We start from the raw sequence: 24,264 nt of genomic DNA, 5'->3' as shown, positions 1-24,264 counted from the left end.
TCCACTGCCTTGAGCTACCTCCCAATTCCTGAAGAGCCAGGCACCACTACCCTCATTACTTACAGACAAGCTCACTCCACAGGAGAGCAGTGTACTGCAACTGAAGTAAAAATGAGCAACAGGACAGGCGGTGGTGGCACACACCTTCAATCCCAGCACTCGGGAGGCAGAGGCAGACGGATCTCTGAGTTCGAGGCCAGCCTGGTCTATAGAGTGAGTTCCAGGACAGCCAGATCTACACAAAGAATTGGAAAGCAGATGCCCTGGAGGTTTAATCAAGTCTCTCCCCTGTCTCAGCAATGCACACACTCACGCTTCAATGACAAGTATAATAGAAACGCTGAAGGCTGTCCTATGCCCATCACCTGTTTTGGGAGGCTGGAATAAACTACTCGGCATCCGGAAGCCCCAGGACCTTCATCTCCCATAAGCCTTTTACCAGAATTGTCTCTCCCCCTCACACACACACAAAAGGCTCAAAAATACATGTTTCTCAGTCATTTGTGAGTTGTTCACTGAGCAGACACAGTAAAGTCAGTGGTATAGCAGGGAACAGCCAGGCCTCCCCTTCAGGCTGCTGTGGGAGAGATTAGCACACGATGTATCTGTCTATTGACACGTGAGGAATCTAGCAAGCAAACTGGAGGGGCGGCATAGAGCTAGAAGCAGAGGCAGGAGGATCAATGTAAGTTCAAATTCAGCATAGGCTATAGAGTGAGACTGTTTGAAACAGAACAAAAGTGGGGGGACCCTCTGCAGAGGCCCACAGAGGAGAAATGGAGTCCTGCTAGACAGCCAGGCAGGACCTGAGTAGAATAGCACTCTGGCCTTCCTCTATTCCAAAAACGGCCATGGCTGATAGGACCAGAATGGACCTGGAGAGCTGGGAGGTACCCTGCATGAGCACAGGGTGTGGAGTGCTCACAGGGACTGCTCCGAAGTAAAGTTCTTGACAGAAGCTCGTGAGGATGTGTGGAGAAATGGGTTGTGGTAGGACTGTGTTCAGGGGCCTGCAAGGTGGACAGAGGTCTCTGAACAGAAGGATCTAGGATGATGAGGTGGAATCGGGCTCAGCAGCCTGTGGAGGACTTTGGGGGGACATCCCTGGTAGATGTGCCCCAGACAAGTTGCTGTTCAAGAACAGGATTTCCCAGCCCGCTGGCAGTGACTCAGATTGAGAACTTGGAGTGGGGGCATTGTCACGGGCTCAGGCTGCACACAGCCATGTCCAGGCTGGATGGAACACAGGTGTTACACTCCTCTGTTCTAGTTTGCCTTCTTTTTGCTGTGATAGTTTTTAGTTTTCATTAGATTTATTAATCTTACGTGGGAGTGTTTTGCCTGCATATATGTATGTACACCACGTGCATGCTTGGTGCCTGCTGAGGTCAGGAAAAGGTATCATCCCTGGAACTCGGGTTACAGGTTGCTGTGAACTCCATGGGTGCCAGAGAGTGAACCTGTGTCCTCTGCAAGAGCAACAAGTGCTCTCAACTGCCGAGCCATCTCTCCAGTCTGTTGCTGTTATTTTAAAAAGCTGAGCAAACCCACTTTGGGAAGAGGGGGAGGGTTCATTTGGCTCATAAGTCCTGATCACAGTCCATCATTGAAAGAAGTCAGGGCAGGAACCACGGAGAAACACTGCTTACTGTCTTGCTCTTCAAAGTTTGTTCAGCTTGCTTGCTTAGACAACCCAGTACCACTTTCCCAGGGATGGCATGGCCCACAGAGGGTTGGGCCCTTGGGCCCTCCCATGTCAATCAAGAAAATGCACTACAGACGTGCCTACAGGCCAAACCTGTGGGACAATTCCTCAATTAACATTGCTTCTTATTAGGTGAATGGTTTGTGTCAAGTTAACAACTTACCATCACCCCTTCTCCACTCAGGCTCAGCAGGCAGAGACGGGAAGCCCTGAGTGCTGGATTGCAGGTCTTACAGACAAGGGACTTCATGGTTAACATAACAGAAGCCCTGTGCCAAGGAGAGAAGGGCTTCCCCCGTAGGCAAGAGTCCCAAACAGCCTGTCCTTCCCCACTTCTCCACCAGCCTTTTGGATGTAGGGGCCAAGGGCACTCTGTTCTCCCCAACCCCAGCTCCAGTCTTTACACACAGCAAGTCCTGGGGTGTGCTGGGTAAAGAGTACACTGTGGTAAAGGTGGAGGGTCAATTTTGCCAGGGGGCAACATACCTCAGGGTTCTGCTAACAGTCCACTAATGCTCAGAGATAAGCCCATGAAATGCAGGCACTCAGGGTGGAAAGGGGCTGGGAGAGCCTTCCTGAGGCCCTAGGGCGGGAGATTTATAGGAGTCACACTGGGACATCTTCCCAGAGCTATGCCAAAACGGCACAAAATCTTTAAGTATCTAGAAGAGTCAGGTCTCCACATACTCTGGACCTGGGTGGCAACAGAGAGCATGTCAGGGTACGACTGACAAAGACATAGGGTGTGGGGAGGTGTGGGCAGGACCCCATGACAAGGGACAGCATGGGTCTCTGTGGGTAGGAGGTGTCCAGAGATTGGGGTATCATACTTTTTGCAGAGTAGAGCAGTCCAGCAGAAGCAAGGTCATGGCTCAGAAGAAGAGGTGAGCCCAGCTGTGAGGGCCTTGGAGAAGAAGCCAGCTTGTTGTGAGACCTAATGGCTAGGCACAAGTGCTGTGAAGGTAGGCAGAAGGACATGGGGCCAAGGAGTCCTCATGCTGGGCGCTGTGTGAGTCACCACTGACCCGACGTCCTGGCGCCAAGGTGGGGGAGCAGGCCACTTTTACAGCAGGAAGCCATGAAGGCTGATAAAGGGCAGAGTTGGAAGCCAAGGGCTTCCCACTTCCTGCAGACTGAGTGGTAGGGCTAGGAGACCTGTGGGCATCTGCCTTTGCAGACCTAGGTGTCCACAGCCTGGCCTGGATGGCTTGTAAAACAGGACACATTTGTCCCATGGCTTGTCTAGCTGCACCTTTGGATAGTGTGGCAAGAAAGGACCTGGTGAGTGCAAGGTTATCTCGCACAGCTGCCAGGGGAAGGGTCTTCTAATCAGGGCAGTGTGGAGAAGGTGGCCAGATAGGCAAAGAGGAATTTGACAGGTGTATCGACCTAACCAGGCGACGTCAGGAGTGCACAGGTACCCAGGAGATGGTGCACTCCCGGGAAGGGCACACTAACCCAGTCTTTGATGTGACAACAGATGATGCCTACTGAGAGCCCCACCCAAAGTCCCATGGTGACCTCTCAGTGCTGCCCAATGAGTGCAGCCCTTCCATACCTCAGTGCTCTGCCATGCTATGGCCACAACCACCCAGCCTGCCCACAGACAGAGCCACAGAGGGACTGCTTAGCCTGACCCTTGCATTGGCAGGGCCACATACCTGCCCTGTCTTCCAGGCACCGCAGCCTTAAGTCCCGGGACCCTGGCAGGTGGTCACCACATGGGCTGACCTTCTCACCAGGGCTGCCAGCATAATGGTCTCAAACAATGCAAGAAGTGGAGCAGACGGGCTAAGGGCGACTCATCAAGCCCTGGCACTCCAGCACCCTTGTGCCACTCCCGTGTGCTTCCCTTTCCCCAACACCCGGCTCTTCCCTGACCCTAGTCTACATTGTGCTGCTGTTGCATTTTTCCTCTGCTCCCTTCTCCAAAAAGCCTTCCTTGCTCTCTTCCACCAGAACTGAGTTAGAGCACCCTGGGGCTTCAGCAGTCTTTGAGGGTCCCTCTGTCCCCACCCACTGCATCCCGCCCTCCTGAGTTCGGGACTAGGGGTTTCGGGGAGGGGGAGCTGCTAGCAGGCCCGCACTTCTTGGGGTAGGGGTTGCTTGCTCGTGGAGATGAAGCAGGAAGTACTGTGAGCTGTACAGTGCCAAGGAAAGCAGACCCTTCCCTGCCCCATCTGCCTGGGGTCTGCCAAGACTGGAAATGACCAGGGCCATCTCCTTCTGACCAGATATAGAGGTCTTTGTCCCTACTCCTGCCAATTTCTGTCCCTCCCCCATGACGCTGTCATTCCGGGGCAGCTGAGCTCTTCCTGACAACTACAACAGATGCCTGCCAGGTATACTAATCGCGGCTCTGTGGGCTCACTCAGAGCTGCCCCAGGTTAGGGTGGGGACTTAGGGGCTTGGTAAAAGGCAGTCTCAACTTCCCTCCTCTCTGGAGTTGGCTCCAGTGTGAGCCATCCAGGCCTCCAGAGCAGTAGGAGGCCCAAGGAGTTTTCCAGATATGGTCCCAGAGGGCGCACATCGTCTATCTGTTGGATAATCCTCAATGCCAACCAGGAGCAGGAATATAGCCTGGTTTTATATGTCTTTTATATGTCTCTGACTTCACGTTGAGGGTAAAGGGCAAGACAAAGGGCGTGTCAGATGCTCCCCTGCTGTGCGCATATACGCGGAGTCTAGGCTGCCCGCACGGCTACCCTCTACCACCTCAACTCTCACAGAAAACTAGGCGACACTGCCTGCCACGCAGGCATCCATGCCACCCAAAATAATAAGAGAGAAGCGCAGCCCTGCGAGGATGTTTCCCAGCATCAACACGGATGACGTCTGAGGCTTTGGGAGAAGACACTTTTTTCAAAACATCACACAAAACAACTCAAGAGCCGCACAGGAGTCAGGCGCTGCTCAGCGGTCTTAGGCAGCGGGGGAGGAGCCCCTCGCCAGCGGCCCTAGGGGCGGAGCCAGAAGGGGCGGCTCCGAAGCTGTGAACTGTGCCAGGCTCTGGGCGGGGCGGCTCCCCCCACCCCACCCCCGCCCCCCCGCGCTACCGAGATTGGTCCGAAGGCGGGGCTCGCCGACTTCCCATTGGTCCCCAGCCACCCACGCGCAGGCCTGGACGAGCTTTGGACTTCTCTCTGCGCAAGGCTTCTGTGGGTTACAGTGGAGGCGCACGGTGGGGAGGGACGCGCGCACAGCTCCGTGTCGTTCTGGGCCGGGTGTGCAGGGTCTTATCAGCGCAGGCAGCTGGCAGCCTGTCCCCGCACGAGCTCCCCAGCCCAATTCAATGGCCATTGTCCGCCGGCCCCTTTGTTCGGGAGGCGGCCACTTCCTGCAGGACAGAGCAGGGGGCGGGTTGCAGGAAACCAAGATTCGGAGGCCAGCCTGGCCTGGGGTCCTGTCTCGGGGGCTCGTCTCCGTCCGAGGCCTGTTGGGTGGATGGGAGAGCCGGAATGTCTCCTGGAGAAGCGGTGGTGGGGGCTGGGTTCGTGAGATCAGATCCTATAGAGCTGGAGGAGGGGCCGAGGAAGGTCCCCAGACTGCCATGCCCCTTCCAGGTCTGCTGCCTCCTACTGATCGGCGCCGGGTCACCGGCTCGGAGAAGTTAAGAACCGCCGTTTTGGATGGAACTCAGACGTCCGGGTGTAGAAACTCCACTCCCACTGCCTCCCCTACAGGAATAATCCACTGGGACTCAACTGAGAAAGGGACTGTGGCATGGACTGTGAGTCCTCTTGTTGCTCACTCTCCTGAGCCTTGTGGGGATCATTGGGCTGGCTGTGGTCCAGACTGCTCATCTCTGGAGGACCCACACCTGGCCAAGAGTCAGCTCTGTGGAAGAGGGAAGGCTGCCCACTGGCCCACAGTCCACCGTGGTCCTTACCAGCTGCCCATGACTACCTAGTATAGAACCAAACAGCTCTTTCAGGCCTCCCCTCTTTCAGGCCTCGGTCCCCAGTCAAAATCCAGGATCTCACGCAGATATTCCAAATAGGGATTACATACAAGGAGTTGGCAACGAAAGGCTCAGGCAGGTGGGCAGAGCTGCCCCTGCTGTCCAGAAAGCCAGAGTTCCTGTGCCTGTCCTGGATTCTTCTAAGACGCTAGGATGTCACAAAAACGACAGCAAGTGGCTGAGGATATCGGGCTCCCCTGGGTTGAGAAGAGATTCCCTACATACTCACCTCAGTGCAGAGTGGGGCCAGGAATGCTCAAGGTGAGCTGATGGGCACCCAACCAGCTTCTTGCCACACCCAGCCAGATCCTTGCCCCTTGGGCATGTCTTGTCTATCGAGACTCTCTAGCCATGATGTGAAGCTGGTGCTGAAGAAGGCATGGGCAAACAGCACCCCACAGAGCAGAGCCTAGTGGCCCTTTGCAAACAGCCAACACCCTCAATGTCCTGGATCCTCTAGGGATGGAAGCCTTACCATACTGATGCCTGTGAACAGAGCGTGGAAGGAAGCCCTTAGTGTGGTCAGCCGGAGGCCACAAGGTCTGGGAGAGAGCAGTTAGGCCTGAACTTGAATCTTCTGTGTTCCTTCAGGTTGTCTGAGAAGTCAAGATGGGCCATCTTAGGAGAGGGCAGGGCGAGCCCTGCCTGAGCCAGGGACCTTGGAAGTGAGAGGGGCAACAGCATGAGCTGGGACCACAGTCAGCCCAGAAGAGGTTGGAACCGTCATTCTGAGTGCTGTGATGTCCCTAGGAGAAGGGCAAGAATTGGAAGAAGGGAGGGCTGTGTGAGCTTCCAGAGGACCTGGGAGATAAGTGGTCCTCCCGTAGACTACATTAGAAACAGACCTGGAAAGGCAGCCTGGCGGGCTGAGGACTGAACCAGAGCTAGTGGTCCCCTCGAGCATGCCAAGAGGCAAGGTGTACTGCCCATGTGCCAGCTGTAGGCAGAAGAACCAGGTGTCCTTGCATGCTCTGTCTTCACAGTTCTGGCCTGAAAAGACTGCCCTGCATGGCCCCAAGTTGGAGGATAGCTGTCAGCTCTCCCGAAGCTGTACTCACTACTCCAGAAAACTGCCTCGGTCTCTCAGGGCTACATGCCACTCAGAGTGGCTCGACCCTTCATGGGATCCTAACTGGCTGCCACTGCTCAACCTTCTCACGTCAAGGGATGTCCACACCCCAATGGCCCTGTTTAGTCTCTGCCATGCAGACTATGGTCAGTCCTCAACACAGGGCCCTGTCCAAAGAACAGTGGCCTTATCAGGACCAGGAGCCACTGGCCTCTCTCCCTAGACCTTTCGTCCTTGGGTAATCTAGCTGCATCCCCCTCACTGGTTCTACCCAGCTCTTGGCACTTGAACCTAGGCTTCCACCAGGAAGCTCCCATGTCATCTGTTAGCACAGGTGATGCCCGGTGCTGGGATGGAACCCAAAGCCCAAGAGGGCAGGGGCTGCAGGGAAAGATGGACCCTTGCTTTGCCTCGGAGCTGGGGGTGGGGAGGGGCTCTGGGGCCATCTCTTTCTGGGAGGTCTAAGCATGAGTCACCCCTTAAGGCCCAGGCACAAATGCAGGAAACTGCCATTCTATGGAACTATTTTCTCTCACAGAGGGAAAGCCCGTCACACGCAGGCATTGTTCATGACCAGTGCTTTCCGGGTGGGCTCCTGCAGAAACCAGCAGACTAGGGCTCTGGGCTGAACTGCTTCCCTTTGAGACGTAGGGGCGCCTGGAGGCTAGGAATGTGGGGCCCTGGTCCAGCCACTAGTCTGAGGTGACAGGAGCACGTCCACAAGAGGGGTGCCCTAGGGGGATGGGGGCTAGACCAGCCAGGTCATTTTGCTGCCTACACATAGGAGTGGGGGACAGGAGTGAAGGGGAAGCAGGGGCTGGCCACTGCCCCCCATACCATGTAGCTTGTCCAGCAGCTGCCTGCTCCAGCAAGTCTTGCAGACCCCCGCCCTCTGTTTACTTTGGCTCTGAGTCTATATAGGCCCTGTGGCAAGAGCTGAGCCTGTAATGGCTGGGGGATGGGTCTGGGCACAAAGGTGGAGAGGGGCAGGGTAGGGTAGTGTCACCTGGCCCTCAGGTGCTCACCTGTAACTGAGGACTACACTTACTGACAGGCTGCCTAAGACACAAGCCCCTCATAGGAAGTTGGGAACGCTGGCGCCCCCTGTCAACACCCTTAGGGCAGTGCAGTAGAGAAGTAGCTAGTGAGCCAGGTGGGCTGGTCCCTTACCCGCACACCTCTTCTTTGGCTGAACATGCGCTAGAGTGTCATGGCATCCCAGCAGGGTGAGGGAGCAACCTTTCTGAGCCCTGCCCTCCTCCAAGCTTCAGGCCACCTGTCTACAATATCCATGCTATCCTTGTCCATCTAGGGACTTTCCTAAGCTGTCGAGGAAGAGCCTGGACCTGCTTCAGTTTCGGGTCAAAGATGTCAGCAGCACAAGAGCTCATTTCCATTTTCGCCACCATACACAGACTCACAGGCTTGGCCTCACTTGTGTAGGCCTATATGTGACCCTCTGGTGTCACCACACTTCCTTGGACAGAGCAACAGAGTTGATGAGGGCGGGTGAGAACCATCCACAGCCTGATAACATGCAGGGAGACCTGGGGCTCCTGGGGCCCGAGTCTACAGCACAGCTGTCTCCTGGAGACCCAGAGTCTACAGTGACATGTGGGGAGACCAGCTCACAGGAACAGGCGGCCAGCTGGACAGAGCCCAATCCCAGTGAGGAAAGCAGGAGCGTGTCTTGTGTACTGGAGGGGCCTGCAAGGGACCCTGGGGCAGCAGCGTGTGGTAGAAGACATCTAGGGAAAGATCCAACATGAGAGGTGGCCCCGAGGAGTGACTCAGAGCTGGGTACCCGCCCAAAGAGAGCCTCCTAGAACACACTAGGAGGAATGGGAGCAGCCACGATGCCCCATAGATAGGATGGGGAGGCCTCAGCAGCCTCACTGCACCTCTTGAGGGGAGCAGAGGAGACAGCTGATACAGACAAAGGCTGTGAGACATGTTGCTTATGCCCTTTCCGGCCACCTCTCCCCTACGTCTCTCTGGGCTCTTCCCCAGGCATCTTCTGTCTCACTCACCTCTGACACAAAACCCACCTTACCACACACATCTCACATCCTCACAATGTTTCAATGGGAGTAAAATACACAAATACAGCATTTATCATCTTAACCATTTAAAATGATTTTAATTGAAAAAGTAGTACATGCCCCAGCAAAATTCAAAGCAGCGCTTTATGTGTACAATGAGAAACAGAGCTGGTTACCCCTTCAACTACTCACCCACCGTTGATGGCGCCCATGTGGTGCACACCTGTTACCCCAGCACTTTAATTGGGAAGTCTGAGGCAGGAGGATTGGTGAAAAGTTCAAGACTAACTTTGATACTGCCAGTTTTCTTTTCTTAAAGCACACCCAAAATTCACTGTTGTAACCTTTTTTTTTTTTTTTTAGTTTGTTTTAAGACAGTGTCTCATGTAGCAGATGCGGGCTTTGAACTCCTGCGTCGCCTGCCTCCACCTCTTCAGTGCTGGTATTACAGGTTCCATTGTAATCACTTGTTTTGTTTGTTTGTTTTTTCCAAGACAGGGTTTCTTTGTGTATCCCTGGGTATCCTGAAACTCTCTTTGTAGACCAGGGTAGCTTTGAACTCACAGAGATTCACCTGCCTCTGCCTCCCAAGTGCTGGGATTAAAGGTGTGTGCCACTCCTGGCCATTGTAACCACTTTTAAGTGTACAGTTTAGTGGCATTAAACTCACTTGTCATTGTGCTCATTGTGGAACACTGTCATCATCCCAAACTAAAATCTTGTCCCCAGCCTCCTCCCCCAGACACCCCTTCTATCTGCTGTGTCTACGAATCGGACTACTCCTGGAACCTCATATGAATGGAAGCACATGGTTCTTTTGACTGGCTTATTTCATTCCGCCTCAGAGGTCATCATTTGTAGCATGTGCCACAATTTCCTTTCAGGCTTAACAGTGCTCCATTGCACAGCAGAGTGTACACCTGTATATTCATGTGTCCATTCACAGTCGCATTCTGATGCACAGAGATGATGATTCTTCTTCTTCTTCTTCTTCTTCTTCTTCTTCTTCTTCTTCTCCTCCTCCTCCTCCTCCTCCTCCTCCTCCTCCTCCTCCTCCTCCTCCTCCTTCTTGTTTGGACAGGTTTTCTCTGTGTACTCACTCTGTAGTTCAGGCTGCCTCGAACTCAGAGATTGGCTTGGCTCTGCCTCTCAAGTGCTGGGATTAAAGGCATGCGCCACCACTGGCCCCCGATAGATTTTGCATGTTCATGAAGTCCAATCTGACTGCTTTCCCTTCAGCTGTCATTGACGAGTTGAATGTCGTGAGTGTCTGCCCTTTTTCCCCCTCGGAGTTTTAAACCTTGGTCCTTTTGCTCAAGGCTCTGGTCCATTTGAATTAATTTTGTGTTTGGTGCCTCGCAAGGCTCCAACTTCATCCTTTTGCTATAGACACCCATGTCCCCTGAGATGCCTCACAGCCAGGAGAGGCCAAAGCCCAATCTCCACCCCACAGCAAAACACCACAACCTGCTTTTGCTCGACTGGCCTCCTTCCAGTTGTTTGGGTCAGAAAACCTGGCAATATCCTGATTCTGTGTCCTTCACTCTTAACTCCACAGAAGCCTGCTGCAACTCTTCACAGAGTCTGGCAGAGAATATGCATGCATGCCCAAGACATGCTCAGGAAGGCTGAGGCCACGGCTGGTAGTATGGGACCTATTCCTCTTGAAATCTGCTCTGAGGGGCCAGAGATGGCGCAGGGGACAAGGCTGTACTGGCGTGAGGATCCCAGCACCCAAACAAAACCAGGGTGCATGTCTGGAAGCTCAGCTCCTGGGGAGAGAGGCAGGATAAATGAGGTAGACAGTGGTAGAGGAAGACACCCAACAACTCTGAGAGGCATGCATATTTACATACACAGGGTATGTGATGGTGGCAGTGGGGGTGGCTGGAGGGGTGGCTGGTGTCACACGGAGGACAACTATCGTAGAGTCAGTTCTCTCCTGCTTTTGTGTGTGTTCAGAGATTGAGCTCAGGTCACCAGGCTTGCATCATCAAACAGTAAACACCTTTATCTGTTCTGAGTCCACTGTAGTGGCTCACAACTGTAATCCCAGCACTCCAGAGGCTGCGGTCAGGTGATGGGTTAGGAGTTCCAGGTGAGGCTGGGCTACAGAGTCAGACCCTCAAAACCACTGAGAAGTGTGTGTGGTGGGGCGGAGTCCGTACTGGAAAAAGTTCAAATGCAGAAAAAGGACAACCACGTAGAGAACGTCACCAGCCTTAGCCCCACCCACTGGGGCCAGCACTGCTTACCTCTCTCTATCCTAGAAGTCACTTTGACTTTGGCCTATATCCCCAGCTCCTTGGCAGCTCTGGCCCAGCCGTCCCAAGCAAATACACAGGCACTCGGAAGGTCCGGCCAGCACAGCACTCAGGCTCTTGTCCAGCACAAGGGAGGCAGGCAGAAGTGAGGTCCCACAAAGCCCTCAGTGGCCTACAGGTGGGTGGAAGTAGCCCCTGGAGATAATCAGATAGCAAAGCAACCCGCCAGTGCTGGAGGAAGCTGACCCCAGCCGGAGCTTTGTACCTGGTCACAGTCACCCTTCTCTGTGTAATAAGCACATTCCAACAAGGGGTGCTGGGCATGGCTTCTGCTTGGAATGGGGGTGGCATGGAGAGAGCGGAGGATGGGTATTTTTCCCGGATGTCTGCTCTGCCACAGCTGACACACAGGAAAATAGGGGCAGGGTCTCAGCTCTGTCAGGTTACCAGAAAGACGAGGTCTTCGTATTCCAGAGCTACCTGGTCTCCCAGCCTTGACACAGTCCTCCCAGCCACTCTGTCTCTTAGGATCCTCATGTTGTATGGTATTCTTAAGTCTCCAGACCTACAGGCTACCTGTCATCCCACTAGATAACACAGAACCCAGTGCCCACCTAGACGTGTCCAGGCCATGGACACGATCTAAGAGCATCTTCCATCCTGGAGCCAGCAGTGGGCAGACCATTTGTGCCCTACAGCTCCCCGGGTATAGGATCTGCCCTACTGTGTGCCTGCTTGTGTTCACATGGAGCCTAAAGGGGCAAAGAGAGTTTTGTAGGTGTGGCTGTTTGAAGGCCCTGAGGTGACAGTGGCCCTAATTATCAGGGGCCCCAGATGTGATCATATTGTCCTGTGGAGCTGTGAGCTCTTCCTGTTCTCCTGCTAGGCAGGCCCAGGTGCCCAGAGCGAGTGCAAACATAACCCCCAGCCAGTGACACTAGGCCCTGTAACCTCCTCCTTCTCCTGCCCTGCTGATGAGCCCGAGACTGGTCCTTATTGTCTGCACACACCCCAGGGAGGAAAGGCCTGCCAAGAGGCCTCTGAAATGGGAGGAAGACACCTTTGGCCGGGGTGGGCTGCTAGAGGGGCCCCTGGATGGAGGTCAGTTGGACCTCCAGGACACCTGGTGGCCATGCTTAAAGCTGGAAAGCACAGTGCTTTAGGAGAGGTAGGGGTGTGTGTGTGTGTGTGTGTGTGTGTGTGTGTGTGTCTAGTCTTCAAGAATGGCTAGTCTTGTGACCCATGTGCCCCATATTGTGAATTCCCCTCCCCTTGAATCTGGAGTGGCCTGGGCCTTTGGATGCATCTAGACTGATATTGTGATGGAGGAGTTCTGAAGCCCTCTCTGGCTGGGTGAATGTGTGCAGTGCGGTAAGGAACAACATGGCCTCTGTGAAGAGAAACAGCCAGAGACAAGTCGCACTTTCTCTCAGACTGGGGTGCAGTCCAGGCCAGGTCAGCCTCTACCTGGGCTGGGGCTCTTCCTCTAGCCTTTCTTCATCAGCCTTTTCTCTTTTGACTCTTCTGAGAGGAGTCTTCCTACTCTCCCCTTCTGTATGCTCCAGTGATCGCCCCGGTTCCCAAGCTTGGGGAGGGGGTGGGGTTGTTACTAACCAGGGGCAGGCAGGCATCTGCTCGGCTCCCCTACCCCGGCGATCCCCTTTGATTCCTACCCGTTGGAGGCTTCAATTACCACAAAGCCCTCCTCTACCCTACCGGGTTCTCATCCCCTCTCTAGGGCTTGGAGACCAGCCTGACAGCGCCTCCCTTGCGCGCTGCACTCAGCAGGTGCTACCTGCGCGCTGGGGCCCGCCCTCCGGCCCGCCCTCCGCGCGAACTGGGCATGCCCAGAAGTGCGTAGACGCTCCCGCCAGCTCCTGTCTGCGGAAGACTCTCCACTGCGCCACCCATGGAGCGCATCGAGGGGGTGGCCGTGGGCCTCTGTTCCCGCTCGCCCTACCTGCGGCCTCTCAGGCTGCACTACCGCCAGGTGATCTGCCCCTCGCGCGCCTCTCTGCTCACCCCACTTAACCCCGCCGACTATGCGGTCCCGCCCCCGGGTTTGGCTCCGCCCCCGGGGCTCACGCCTCCGCCCCGAACTGGTTCTCTGAGCCCGAGCTCCGCCCTCCTGCTGTCCTGACCACCGGTTTTCAGACTCAGTTAACCTGGAATGGCCAAGGAAGGACATTCGAGGATGCTCTCTCTTCCCTCCAAGGCAGATTGACTGGCCCTCCATTTCTGACCGCCCATCGATACTTTTATGCAGTTGGATCTCAGGGCAGGAAGAACTCTGGGGAAAGAAGCCCACCTTGTGATGGGAGACACCCTTTGCTCATTCCTTCTAGCTCCTCCTTCAAGCCTTAGCGGAAAGGCTACTGCTTCTAAGAAGCCTCCCCAGTTCAACCTTTCCCAGCTCCCAGGTGTCTCCTAGAGCAACAGGGCCGTCCATAGCTTTCTTGCTGGCACCGTGGGGTGTATAGTAGGCCCACAGAAGACATTTGTTGAGCTTGGTTGCTGCCTCCTCTCTCTCCTCTCACCCTGTGGTCTTCCAGCAGGGTGGGCCTTCTCTGCTCTGCCGGCCCTGTCTAGTCGGTCTCTGCTTACTTCCCTTCGCTGTGCTATCAGATGCACACTGCTTGCCTGACCTGGTCAGTGTAGCCCTGACTGGGTTTCAGCCCAGGTCAAACCACCCAGGGCTTGGTGTTTGCCCAGCACCCCCATCCTCCCTGTCACATCCATCCCTGTCACCAGTGTCCAGTGTGGCGGCCTCCAGCCTGAAAATCCCCCTGACCCTCATGTGTTTGCTGGGCACAGGTCCTCCTGACCCCAGGACACAGAATTCCTCTCCCAGAGTGCAGCCAAGGGTAGTTCAGGCTTGGGGGAGCAGTTGAGTTAAGTTGAGGGACATGGGGGTCACTTTCCTTTCCCCTTTCACTGGCTGGTGACAGGGGATGGGCACTGTGGCTGTTCGTACACAGGACCTGAGGCTCGGGTGGGCAGTTGTTGGGAGCAGGGTGGTCCAGGCTAGTTCTGCTATGGCCCCTGACAACAGTGCTTCCCTTACTTCCTGGGAAGTGCTGTGGGGTGGTTTTGCAGCCTTGGCTGGCAGCCCACCAGCACATTTCCGCTGATGGGGTTGGTAACCAGAGCTCAGCTGAGCAGGCAGCAGCCATACTCATGGCGGTGGCGGGGGACGGGTAGCATTTCCTCAGGAGCTGAGGGATACTGAGGCTGGGCTGTGAACTGGTTAGGGAACGGCAGCCTTTAACTGACTGCTGCTCCTGGCCAAAAGAGGTCTGGTAGACAGACCAAAAGCAGGGGCCCAGTTGCCCTACTCAGCCTGTGTCCACCTCGATGTCCTAGGCCTGTCTGTCCCTCCCACTGCCAATGTCAGCTTCTCCGGCTCTTCCCACGGCTCTAACAAAATGTTTGACCTTGGGTCAAGAGGGTCCTTTGGAGTGATACTTACGGGAATGGAAGCTGTGAGGGTAGGCAACACAAGGCTCACTGCAGCCTGGGCAGGTAGCCTTCTTTGGAGCCTGCCTGGGTGGCGAGATGTCAGGCAGGCCCGGGCTCGCCTCGTGGGGTGGGGCTTCAACGGCCTCCTGGGCAGCCTGACCTGCCCAGGACATTGGCTCTTTTTTCGCCCTGGAAACCAGGCTGCTACCACCGTCCCAAGATACCTCTGCCTGCAGGCTCACGTCAGTCTTTCTGCTTTGGGACCTTCACCTGTGAGGCTCTCCCATGCGTAGCAGTACCCTTCTCCACCTGTAGGCCAACACGAGGAAGCCCTTGTGGCGGTTCCTCAACATCTCCCTCTTTGTTGCCCACCGCTCTGTCTCTGGGGCCCAGGCCCCTGTCTATTTTTCGGCTTGGATGGAGCCCCAGCATCTGTGGTAGGCTGGCCAGGGCTCGCTGAATGACCCAAAGGTGGGTAAGCAGCAGGAAGGGTTAGGGGTGAATAGGCTCTAGGTCTCCAGCCCCCAGACACAGCCTGTCTTACCACGTGGCATCTTGATGATGAAAGGTGGGGCCCTCCTAACCTGGTATACAAGGCACCGTTGACATCCGGTCTAGCTGTCCTCTACTGCAGGGCCCGCCTTACCTGTCTCCTGAGTGCTGCATGGATCTAGGGAGCCTGCCCCACATGCAGGATCAGCAGGACTATGGGATGTGTAAGAGATAGCCTGAGCCTGCAGCAGGGTGGGGCATGGACTCACCGCCCAACGCACAACTGCAGTGTGAACTGTCCTGTGGCCCAAGGGAAATTCAGCAGTGAACACCTGACTTCTGCTCTGCCCACCTGCGATCCTCTCTGCCCCACCTAAGGGTGTCACATCTGCCCTTCCTGTATCCTCCTAGTTCCTTCCCACACTTGATGGCAACATAGGTTTCTGTAGTACTTTGTGCTCATGAAATGCCTTTCCTGCCCTTTGCCCGGGCTTTCTAACTTACCCTTCCCGGAACACCAGGCTACCCTGACTTCTGGGGAGACCTCATCTACCCCCACCTGCGGCAAGTCCCCATTCCTGATGGATGTAGGCAGGCAGCAAGCCTCCCTGCTGGGAGCTGCCTCAGTGGGTCTGTCTGGCCCATGTACCTCCATCTGTTGCTGGCAGCCACTCACCCTTCCTGATTGCTACCCTGCCTCTTTCAGGACGGTGTCCAGAAGTCCTGGGACTTCATGAAAACACATGACAGGTGAGAGGGGCTATCCTGGCCACTAGGCAATCCCCCAGTTTCTGCTCTCCTTAGTGTCTTCAAACACCTCCCACCTCAACCTAGTCTCTGGCTCTCACGTCTGTGAGGCCTGGTGGCTAAGGAATGTAGTAGCTGAGGACACCAGGGCCCCTCCTAGGGCTGAAGAGATCTGCTGATCCTACTCTTCAGGATCCAGAGCGTGGGCTAACGCGGTTTGTGAGGGGTGTGACAGTTGGGAAACCAGCCAGCAGAGGCCTCCACTCTCCCAGTTGCCCAGTATGTTTTCTCCCCCTGCCCCTATTCTGTGAACCTGAACCTAGCAGGTCAGGGCCCTGGCCTGACTGCGTGGCCTTGCTATCTGAGCAATGGCCTGACTGTGGCGTGTTCTTACTGCGCTTCATTCCCCCATGCAGTGTGACCATTCTCATGTTCAACTCCTCTCAGAGAAGCCTGGTGTTGGTGAAGCAGTTCCGGCCAGGTGAGACCAGCTGGGTGGGCAGGAGCTGGGAAGGGGGAATTGCAGCGTGCTTCCAGGCCCTTGATCCTGAGCGTCTGAATGCTGATGCAGTGGTGGTTCTAGGGGAAACTGAGCTCCAGCAGGAGGTGCCGGGCCCAGAATAGATTGCTCTGAGGTGACCACCATGTGGCCGTGCTTCCCCCCATACCAGCTGTATATGCAGGCGAGGTGGAGCGCCTCTTCCCAGGGTCTCTGGCAGCTGTGGACCAGGACCAGCCCCAGAAACTTCAGCCAGCACTGCCTGGCTCAGTGGGAGTGATGGTGGAACTCTGTGCCGGCATTGTGGACCAACCTGGGCTCTCACTAGAAGAAGTGGCCTGCAAGGAGGCTTGGGAAGAGTGTGGCTATCGCCTGGACCCCACCGACCTGCGCCAAATTGCCACGTACATGTAAGGAGGCTTGGCAGGGTGGGCTGCTACCTCGTGTGGTTTAAAGGGTGAGAAAAACTCTCAGGGAGTGGGTGAGAACCCTGTCCCTGAGGGTATACAAGCACAGGACTGGAAGAGGGTTGGTGGACTGTGCCTCAGCTCCTAGGCTGGGCCAGACCTGGTGCTTTGGGGCTGGTTCTGGAGTATGCTCAACCCTGTGCCCCTACCCTGCAGCCCCAGCCATGTGGGGTTGGGCTCTGGGTGGCAGCTGCTGCCGACAGATGCCCCACTTCCTGTGGGATTAAAGCACCGGGCGCTGGGGGTGGGGTGAGTCACAGCTCTGTTCTCAGCCGGTGGCTCAGGAATGAGAGGGAAGGACAAGTCCTGGGGAGGGGAAGGAGGAGGGACTACCCCTTCTAAAGCCCAGGTGCCAGCCACTCATGCCTCCCTCAGGCAGCCAACCAGGGCTGCCTTATTCAAATGGAAGCCACCCCTTGCCTCAGGATGTTGTGTGGATCCTTGACCACTGAGATCTTAGGGCAGAAAAAGGGTCTTATGGTGCCTGTCCCCCTACAAGGTTGAGTACCACCTTTACAGGGGCCTGAGCCCACCTTCAACCACAAAGGGCCAGAGTCCCTGCCACTTCTCTCCTGGCACTCTCCACCCAGCCAGGGCCCTCCTGCCTCCATCCCTGAAGACCTCACTCCAGCACCTCGCTGTGGTTGGACCGTGTTGGATCCAGTGTTGACCATCGCCTCTGAAGGGCTGGTCTGTGTCCTTTTCTATGTCTTCCATTTGGACGGACAGTGATTCCTGGATCCTTCAGCTCCCAACATGACAGTGTTTAGGGCAGGAGAATCTAAGGAATCTGGCCTTCTTCATAGGAGTGGGGCTAGTGTGTGGAGCAGACAGACGGGATGGAAGGCGGGAAGGAAGTTAGCTTTTGGGGTGGGGGGTCCTGGCAGATGTTTGAGGACAAGGGAACCTTGTCTTGAGAGGTTTCATAGGCAGGGCCCCTGGGCTGTGTCCTAACTGAAGGTACTAGAGAGCCGGCTAGTGATCATCCTGCTCAGACTTATATTTCGAAGAGGAGGGTGTGGCTGTGAGGAAGCATGACTGAGGGTAAAAGGCTAAGTGAAAGTCGGAGCACCTGTCCCTGTGGGCCTCACTGGGACTGAACAGATCAGAGCCTACCCACTTAATGGTTCCCTGCCCAAGACCAGAAGTAAGCCAGTCCACTCCCTTGATAGTCATACGTGACTGTTGTTGCTTTGTTGTGTGAATGACATTAGAGCCTGCCCAGGCTGGAGGCAGCCTCTAGCCTGCCCAGACCACAGGCTGGAGCTGTCTCCCTCATGAGTTGGGGAACTGAGACCGGTGGCTGATTCCAATCACAGGTGTAGGCCGTGACTGTCAGGAAAATGGGCCATCAGGAAGGGCTCTGTGGGCATAAAGCGGTAGCTGGGCATGGTCAGTCTTGGAGGTGGGGGTCCTCCTCTTGGGGGTTGGGAGGTCTTAAGTATCTCCCAGTTCTGCTCCTGCCTCCATGAAGTGTCCTGCTGAGAGATTTCCCCACCTGCACCTGTCTGGAACTGTGTTGGAATCTGCCCTTTTATGTGAAGAGGTCTGTGATCCCCACCGCCACACCCGGTCTCTGGTTTCTCCATGGCTCCCCAATCAATCAGGAGCTGCTGGCTTGGGCCTTAGCAGTTATGGAAGTCAGGCCCTGGTTGGGTACCCGGCAGGCGCCACGGGCAGGGGCCTAATGAACAGATTCTAAGAGCCTATCACAGACTCTAGTTCTGCTTGCTTATGACCCCATGGCTTCTGCATATCCAGTCTATGTCCAGGGTCCTTGGTCTTCCACTCAGGGTCTCATAAGCTTCATTCAGGGCTGCCAGCCACATCCATACAAAGGTAGCACACTCCAATTCCTGCGGCTGTGGGATGGCGGCCACTTCCTGACTAGCTGTTGACCAGGAACCACTCCTAGATCTCAGTGGTGCCCGAAGGTCCCTGCCATGTGTCTCCTTACAACACAGCAGCTTGTTCTGGTCTCTGTTAGCAGAAAGCATCAGACTTCTCCAGTTTTGAGGTGGAAGCTGTCGTGTGAGTTCACCTGGTTAGGCCAGGCCTACCCGGGTATCTCCCTTGGGATGAGTTCAGTCCGGTAGCCGAGCAGGATCCTGGGTCCATGATGTGTGTATGATGCCTCTGACATTTTTGTTTTCCCTAAATGCCAGTCATCATGTTTGTCTTGACCGTTGGATGGCGAGTCTCGTCTTTGGTGGCTGAGCCATCTCTCCAGCCCAATGATCAAAATCATTTCAGTGCTCTTTACGTCCCTTTCCTAATTAGCGTGAGATCCCCCACCTCCGCCATATGATAGTCTAGTGCCAGAAGGCATGCCCAACATGCATCGGGTTCCCCCACTCTAGGGGGCATACATGACATGGATGTACCCACCAGGAGTGGTATTTGGGAGGGGTGAAGCCACTCAAGAGTTCTGCCCATCAGAAAGCCAGAGAGAGGGGCATGGAAGCAGGGTGGCTGGCAGGGTCGCCATGGTGTCTCAGTGCCCCCTGTTCTACCTGACAGGTCTGGAGTAGGATTGACTGGCTCCAGGCAGACCATGTTCTATGCAGAGGTGACAGATGCCCAGCGAAGTGGGCCTGGTGGAGGCCTGGCTCAGGAGGGGGAGCTCATCGAGGTGGTACATCTGAACTTGGATGAGGCCCAGGCCTTTGCCGACAACCCCAACATCCCCAAGACTCTTGGTGTTATCTTCGGGATCTCTTGGTTCTTTAGCCACGTCATTCCTCACCTGAGTCTCCAGTGAGACCTTGGGGCTGGACAGGCCGGTCCCGTCCACTCACCTTCCTGCCCTACACACTCAATAAAGCTTGCATAATTTTCACTGATGGCCACTGGGGTGAGGATCACTGTCTTGAGGGGCAACCAGGTCTCCACACAAGCCCCTGTGTCCCTCCTCAGGCTGTGCAAGTGGCTGGATGCCCTGGGAGGCAGATGGCTGTCGGGGCTGGTGCGGCAAGCCTGGGATATAGTCAGGTGGAGTAGCCAGCTCGGGAGGGGACCAGGCTAAGTGTTCAATCTGGGACAGGGCCACCATTCCCTGTGCACAACGTGAGCTGTATCTGCAGGAGTAGAGAGACTGAATGCGGCCTCAGTTGAGAGGAAATGGGTACAGTCCTGCCCATTCCAGAGAGTGTATACTCCCTGATCTGGGCAGATATAGGGTCCCTGCCATGCCTGGGCTTGGGCTCGAACAGCACTGCCACTGCCCAGGAACTCAGGGCTAGGGATACTCTGTATCTGGGGTCTCCAGTGCCCTCTCCGTGACTTGAGGGGACCTCACTTGGCCTGTAGGACACAAGTAATGTTGCAGGCTTGGCCATGATGAGCATCTAGGGCAGTCATCTTGGTGTGGGCAGCCTGGTCCTTGCATAGAGCTGCCTCAGGAGTGTGACAGCTCACAGTGCTGCTGGCCTTGCTCTCTGGCCTGAGGGTGGGGCTACGAGAGGCATGCACATAGCTCAGAGCCATCCTCCAGGTCCCCAGAGTGCCTGCCGTGGACAAAAGGGCATGCTGTCCCACCTAGCCAGCCACCTGGACCACAGGCACATACTTCAAGCCGCCCTGTGAAAGGTGCATTGGGGGACATCTGAGGGATCCGGAAGTTGGTCTGTCTTGGGTAAGGTCAGGCTGCAGAGTCGTGGCCAGCTGTGCCTTTCCCCAGAGCTTCAAACCCTCCAGTCAGCATCTTATATGACATCCCACTGACGAGGGCCACGAGGTATCCTGGAGAGATGCCCCCTTCCCCCTTGTAACTTAGTACAGTGGCACTCAGGTGATGAGCTGTCTATGAGCATGTCCTGGTGCTCTGTGTCTCAGTGTCCCCTTGTATGAGGCCAGGAGCTGAAGTGTCGGAATCCTAATCGTGGACACTGAGATAGGGATGCTGAGGTGGGTGGGGTGCCCTCTGTCCTCTTACAGCCCCCTGCCCTGCCCTGGAGGATGGGGGGCACTGGCTTCACCCCCTCCCTATGCCCCAGGTGGGTGTGACATTGAGGCACCACCCTGAGGAGGCTGTGACATGTGGACTGCTCAGATAGCACCACCTGTATGCAAATGTTTGTAGCAATTTAGGTGGGGCTCAGCCAGACAAGCAACCACAGCTTTTCTTTTCTTTCTTTCTTTTTTTTTTTTTTTAATTTTATTTTAGGGAAGGGTCCCTAGGCATGTGGTGTGTGTCCAGGAGCTGAATACAGGGAGGCACAGTGATCCAGCTTCACCTTGATGGTCCCAGGACAGGAGTATATCCAGCCACTGCCATCTATGCCCTGCCCTTACATCCTGCAGCTGCCTAATGCCCACCATCGGAATCCCATGACCCTCAGGATTGCCCTTGGGTGTTCGCTGTCTGACGGGCAGAGTGGGGGAGGGCTCTGGAGGGCAGGAGGATGGGTTAGGAGTCAGGGCACCTGGGCTTGGGTAAAGTCCAGTCCCTCACTCTGATCTGCAGCCTGGCGGGCAGGTCAGCCGGCACCAGTGCTGGGCCTAATGGAGCTGGCATCGATTTCCCGGCTTGGGGTGGGGGGGCTGTAACCGGAAACTCCCCTCCCTGGCCGCTATATTTAGCATCACAGGACATGGGCGGAAGCATAGCTCACTCCTGAGCCCAGCCAGCTCCGTCCAAATCCTGGGCTGCCTCATCCTCCAGCCTGGTCCTGAGGCCCCTCTGTGCCTGTCCAGCTCAAGCTAAGCACCCATTCAGAACAGGCCCAGACCTCAAGTGTTAGGGATCTTGGCGAGAGCCACCAGGCGGGAGTCAGTCATGCCCAGTGGGTGATGAAGGCCTTCCTGAACAGGCAGAGCAGCTGACCCCACAGGGTCAGGTCAGGGTTTCTGAGCCCCCAAGTATACTGGGAGCAGCATGAAGGCAAGCATTAGGTTTGAAGGGTGTGTGAGGCAACAGTTCTCCACGTGCAGGTCCATCTGCCCCTGGCAATTCTGCCTGAAAGCTGCCGAAATCAGTGCAGGGCGGGGGTTTTCAGGGGAGGTCCCACTCAATGCAAGTGGCCACCTTCCACACCTTCAGCATCTGCTGGTCACCATCAGGTAAGGTGGTGGTGCCCAGGAGGAGGAAGAGGAGGTCATCACCATTGTGGTGATGACACCTGGTCATGGCAGGTGTCATCCAGGTATTGAATATACTGCCCTGATAGTCACCAGCTGTTCTAACCAAGGAGACCCAGGTCTCCCTGTTCTCCAAGGCATGCTGTTGGACAGACCCCCTCGGAGCCTGTGTACCTACAAGGTAAGTCCTGTGTCTTGGCCTGATGAAGAATCCTTCCCTGAGCCACTGCACCCACAGTTCTGAGCAAGGGGGTGGGAGTAGGCTGAGTCAGTCACACAGAAGTCCATGTCAGCACACCGTGGCTCTGCCTGCTGGCCTGTCCTCCCACAGCTACCTGACAGCAGGAAACAGGGAGGCACACAGAGATGGGCTGCAGGGTTATCCCTGGGTTCTATTTCATGCTGAGCTCCCCCCGCCCCAGCCCCTGCACTGCCTGGACACCCCAGACACTGTCCTAGACACCTGTGCCTCTCAACAGCACCGTGCCATCACCCTGACCTCCCCTTACACCCCTCCAGGCCGCTGTCAGGGATCTTGATGAAAATGTAAGTCGTGGTGTGACACAGCCATCCAGGCTCTTTGTGACTTCCCACTGGTATCGGCAGGAAGACTGCAGTATTACCACCCACCTTGGTTTGGATATTTTGTCCTCATAAGCCCTTGTCAGGTTCTTTGAGCCCCAGAACCTTAGCGTGTTATTCCTTTTCCTCACCTTGCTGCCCCACCCTCTGGGTCTCATGGGGCGTGGGAGTGGGGGTGTGTGGAGGCACCTGGTTTTAGACTCTTTTACGGTTTGCTGGTCTACAATATATCATCCACCCTTAGAGAGGTCCCTGCAGGTAGGTCAGGGCTGTGGCTGCCTAGTTCACAGCTTTGCTGGGTGCCTCAAAGAGATGGTGAACATAGGCAAGCTGGGAAAGCTAAGGCTCTTGTGTCCTCTGTGGCCTCCCTGTCTCCAGGCCGGAGAGAAAGTGAGGCTGAATCTGCAAAGGGATTGTCTTCTTTAAAGATGCAAACATCGGGAAGACTCTTGACACACTCCAATTCCCTTATTTGGTGGGTGTCCCTGTGTGTAGCCAGGCCTGGCTTGTCATGCCCCCCAACTAGCCTACCTGCCTGTGGTCTTCCTGGGCTCAGGCTGGGGTGGGAGCACTCTGAGTGTGCAGAGCCAGGTATGGGGGATGCTGGCCCAACCTTGCAGGCCTGCTGCTTCTGCAGGAGATTTTGGAGAGGCATTGGACACTGGTGGGACAGGTGCACTGCTCAAGGCATTCCCAGGGCTTGGCTCCCTGTGTAGGTTGCCAGGCAATATCCAGGAGGCAAGGTAGTATCCCTGGTCCACTTCTACTGTGCCTCTGATTCACCAGTATCAGAATTTCCCCCTCCCCCAGTAAGTCCTCTGGCAGTGACTTGGTCCAGTCGGGGAAACCTGGGAGAGGATCCTTGGAGAAAGGACAACCCAGCTATTGTGGGGTTTTGAAGGGCAGGGTAACACATCACCACCTCAAGTATGGGGATTTCTAATCACTGGGGTTACCACTGGCACTGGAAAGGGCTCTGCTGAGTGGAACAGAGGCCGTTTGTAGACGAAGAACCCTTGGTATTGACATGCGGAGGAGGTGATCACCTAGGAACAGGCTTAAGAGATGGTAGTGGAGGGTTGGGATTCCCAGATTGCTGGAAAATCCTCTTTGGGTAGCTCTCTTGATATGGACCACTGTCCTTTATTCCCATTTCCTTTCCCCCAAATTTGGACCTCTGGCCGGCGAGTTCCTTGAAGATAAGAGTCTGGCGACGTCCACCTCCTAAACAGCCTGCAGGAAGGAGCATTTGTTGACTGGCTACTCAACCTGTGCGCTTGGAGGAGGGGAGGGCTGGGCGTCGGAGGGGAGCAGCGCCCCCTGTAGCCTGCGTGGAGGTGGCAGGAGGCTGAGGAGCGGGGGAGATTCCTCGGGGAAGGGGGCGCACCAGGAGTTGGGCTCATTCAGGTCCCAGGGCCCCATCCGCCCTGCATGGGGGCAAAATCCTGATGCGTACATCAGGCAGCATCTCCTTTGGGACCAAGAGCAGAGCGAGAGTGGCTGCGCTCTGATGGGAGGGGACCATGACGGTGACCTCAGGGGGCGCCCCACTCCCAGGCTGCTAACCCGGGGGAGAATTCTAGAGGAGAAGAGGCCACACCTCAGCGAGCCTGGGCACAAGAGAAGCCACTGCGTGGTGGCCCCGCGCCCCGCCGCCCCGCGCGGAGACCGCGCCCTCGCCTCCTTTAAAGCCCGGGGCGCCCCCAGCACCCCCCCACAGCCCCACCCCACGGCGAGGCCCCGCCCCCTCATGAATATGCAGGTGCGCGGGTGACGAATGGGCGAGCGAGCTGTCAGTCTCGTCCCGAACTTGTTGGCTGCGGTGCCGGGAGCGCGGGCGCGCAGAGCCGAGGCCGGGACCCGCCGCCGCCGTCGCCGCCGCCGCCGCCGCCGCCGGG

At 56.0% G+C, this 24,264-nt stretch overlaps 1 protein-coding gene across 2 annotated transcripts; it reads left to right on the top strand.

The window, feature by feature from the left end:
* Positions 1-12,884: 12,884 nt before the first annotated feature.
* Nudt14 (nudix hydrolase 14) lies at positions 12,885-24,212 on the top strand. Of its 2 annotated transcripts, none has more exons than XM_052739143.1 (5): positions 12,885-13,031; positions 15,699-15,742; positions 16,156-16,220; positions 16,411-16,648; positions 20,871-24,212. In XM_052739143.1, exons 1-5 carry the CDS (start codon positions 12,951-12,953, stop codon positions 20,908-20,910), a joined length of 468 nt encoding a protein of 155 aa, XP_052595103.1. In that variant the 5' UTR covers positions 12,885-12,950; the 3' UTR covers positions 20,911-24,212. The 2 variants fall into 2 exon arrangements, with proteins under 2 accessions (XP_052595103.1, XP_052595102.1); XM_052739142.1 differs by lacking the exon at positions 20,871-24,212 and adding an exon at positions 19,226-19,548 and having other exon boundaries at positions 12,889-13,031.
* Positions 24,213-24,264: the final 52 nt, after the last annotated feature.

The sequence above is a fragment of the Peromyscus californicus genome, unplaced genomic scaffold (assembly GCF_007827085.1).
Source record: "Peromyscus californicus insignis strain IS unplaced genomic scaffold, ASM782708v3 Scaffold_15__1_contigs__length_86483966, whole genome shotgun sequence".
Taxonomy (NCBI): Eukaryota; Metazoa; Chordata; class Mammalia; order Rodentia; family Cricetidae; genus Peromyscus; species Peromyscus californicus.
The sequence above is the reverse complement of the archived record's forward strand: the minus strand, read 5'-3'. Positions and strand labels throughout refer to the sequence as shown.

What these genes read in the sequence shown, in the direction of transcription:
- Nudt14 (XM_052739142.1), top strand. Translation starts at nt 12,951, where the DNA reads ATGGAGCGCATCGAGGGGGTGGCCGTGGGCCTCTGTTCCCGCTCGCCC. An exon ending in TTCATGAAAACACATGACAG is followed by an intron (nt 15,743 to 16,155) that starts GTGAGAGGGGCT and finishes TCCCCCATGCAG; the next exon opens with TGTGACCATTCTCATGTTCA. An exon ending in GGTGAAGCAGTTCCGGCCAG is followed by an intron (nt 16,221 to 16,410) that starts GTGAGACCAGCT and finishes CCCCCATACCAG; the next exon opens with CTGTATATGCAGGCGAGGTG.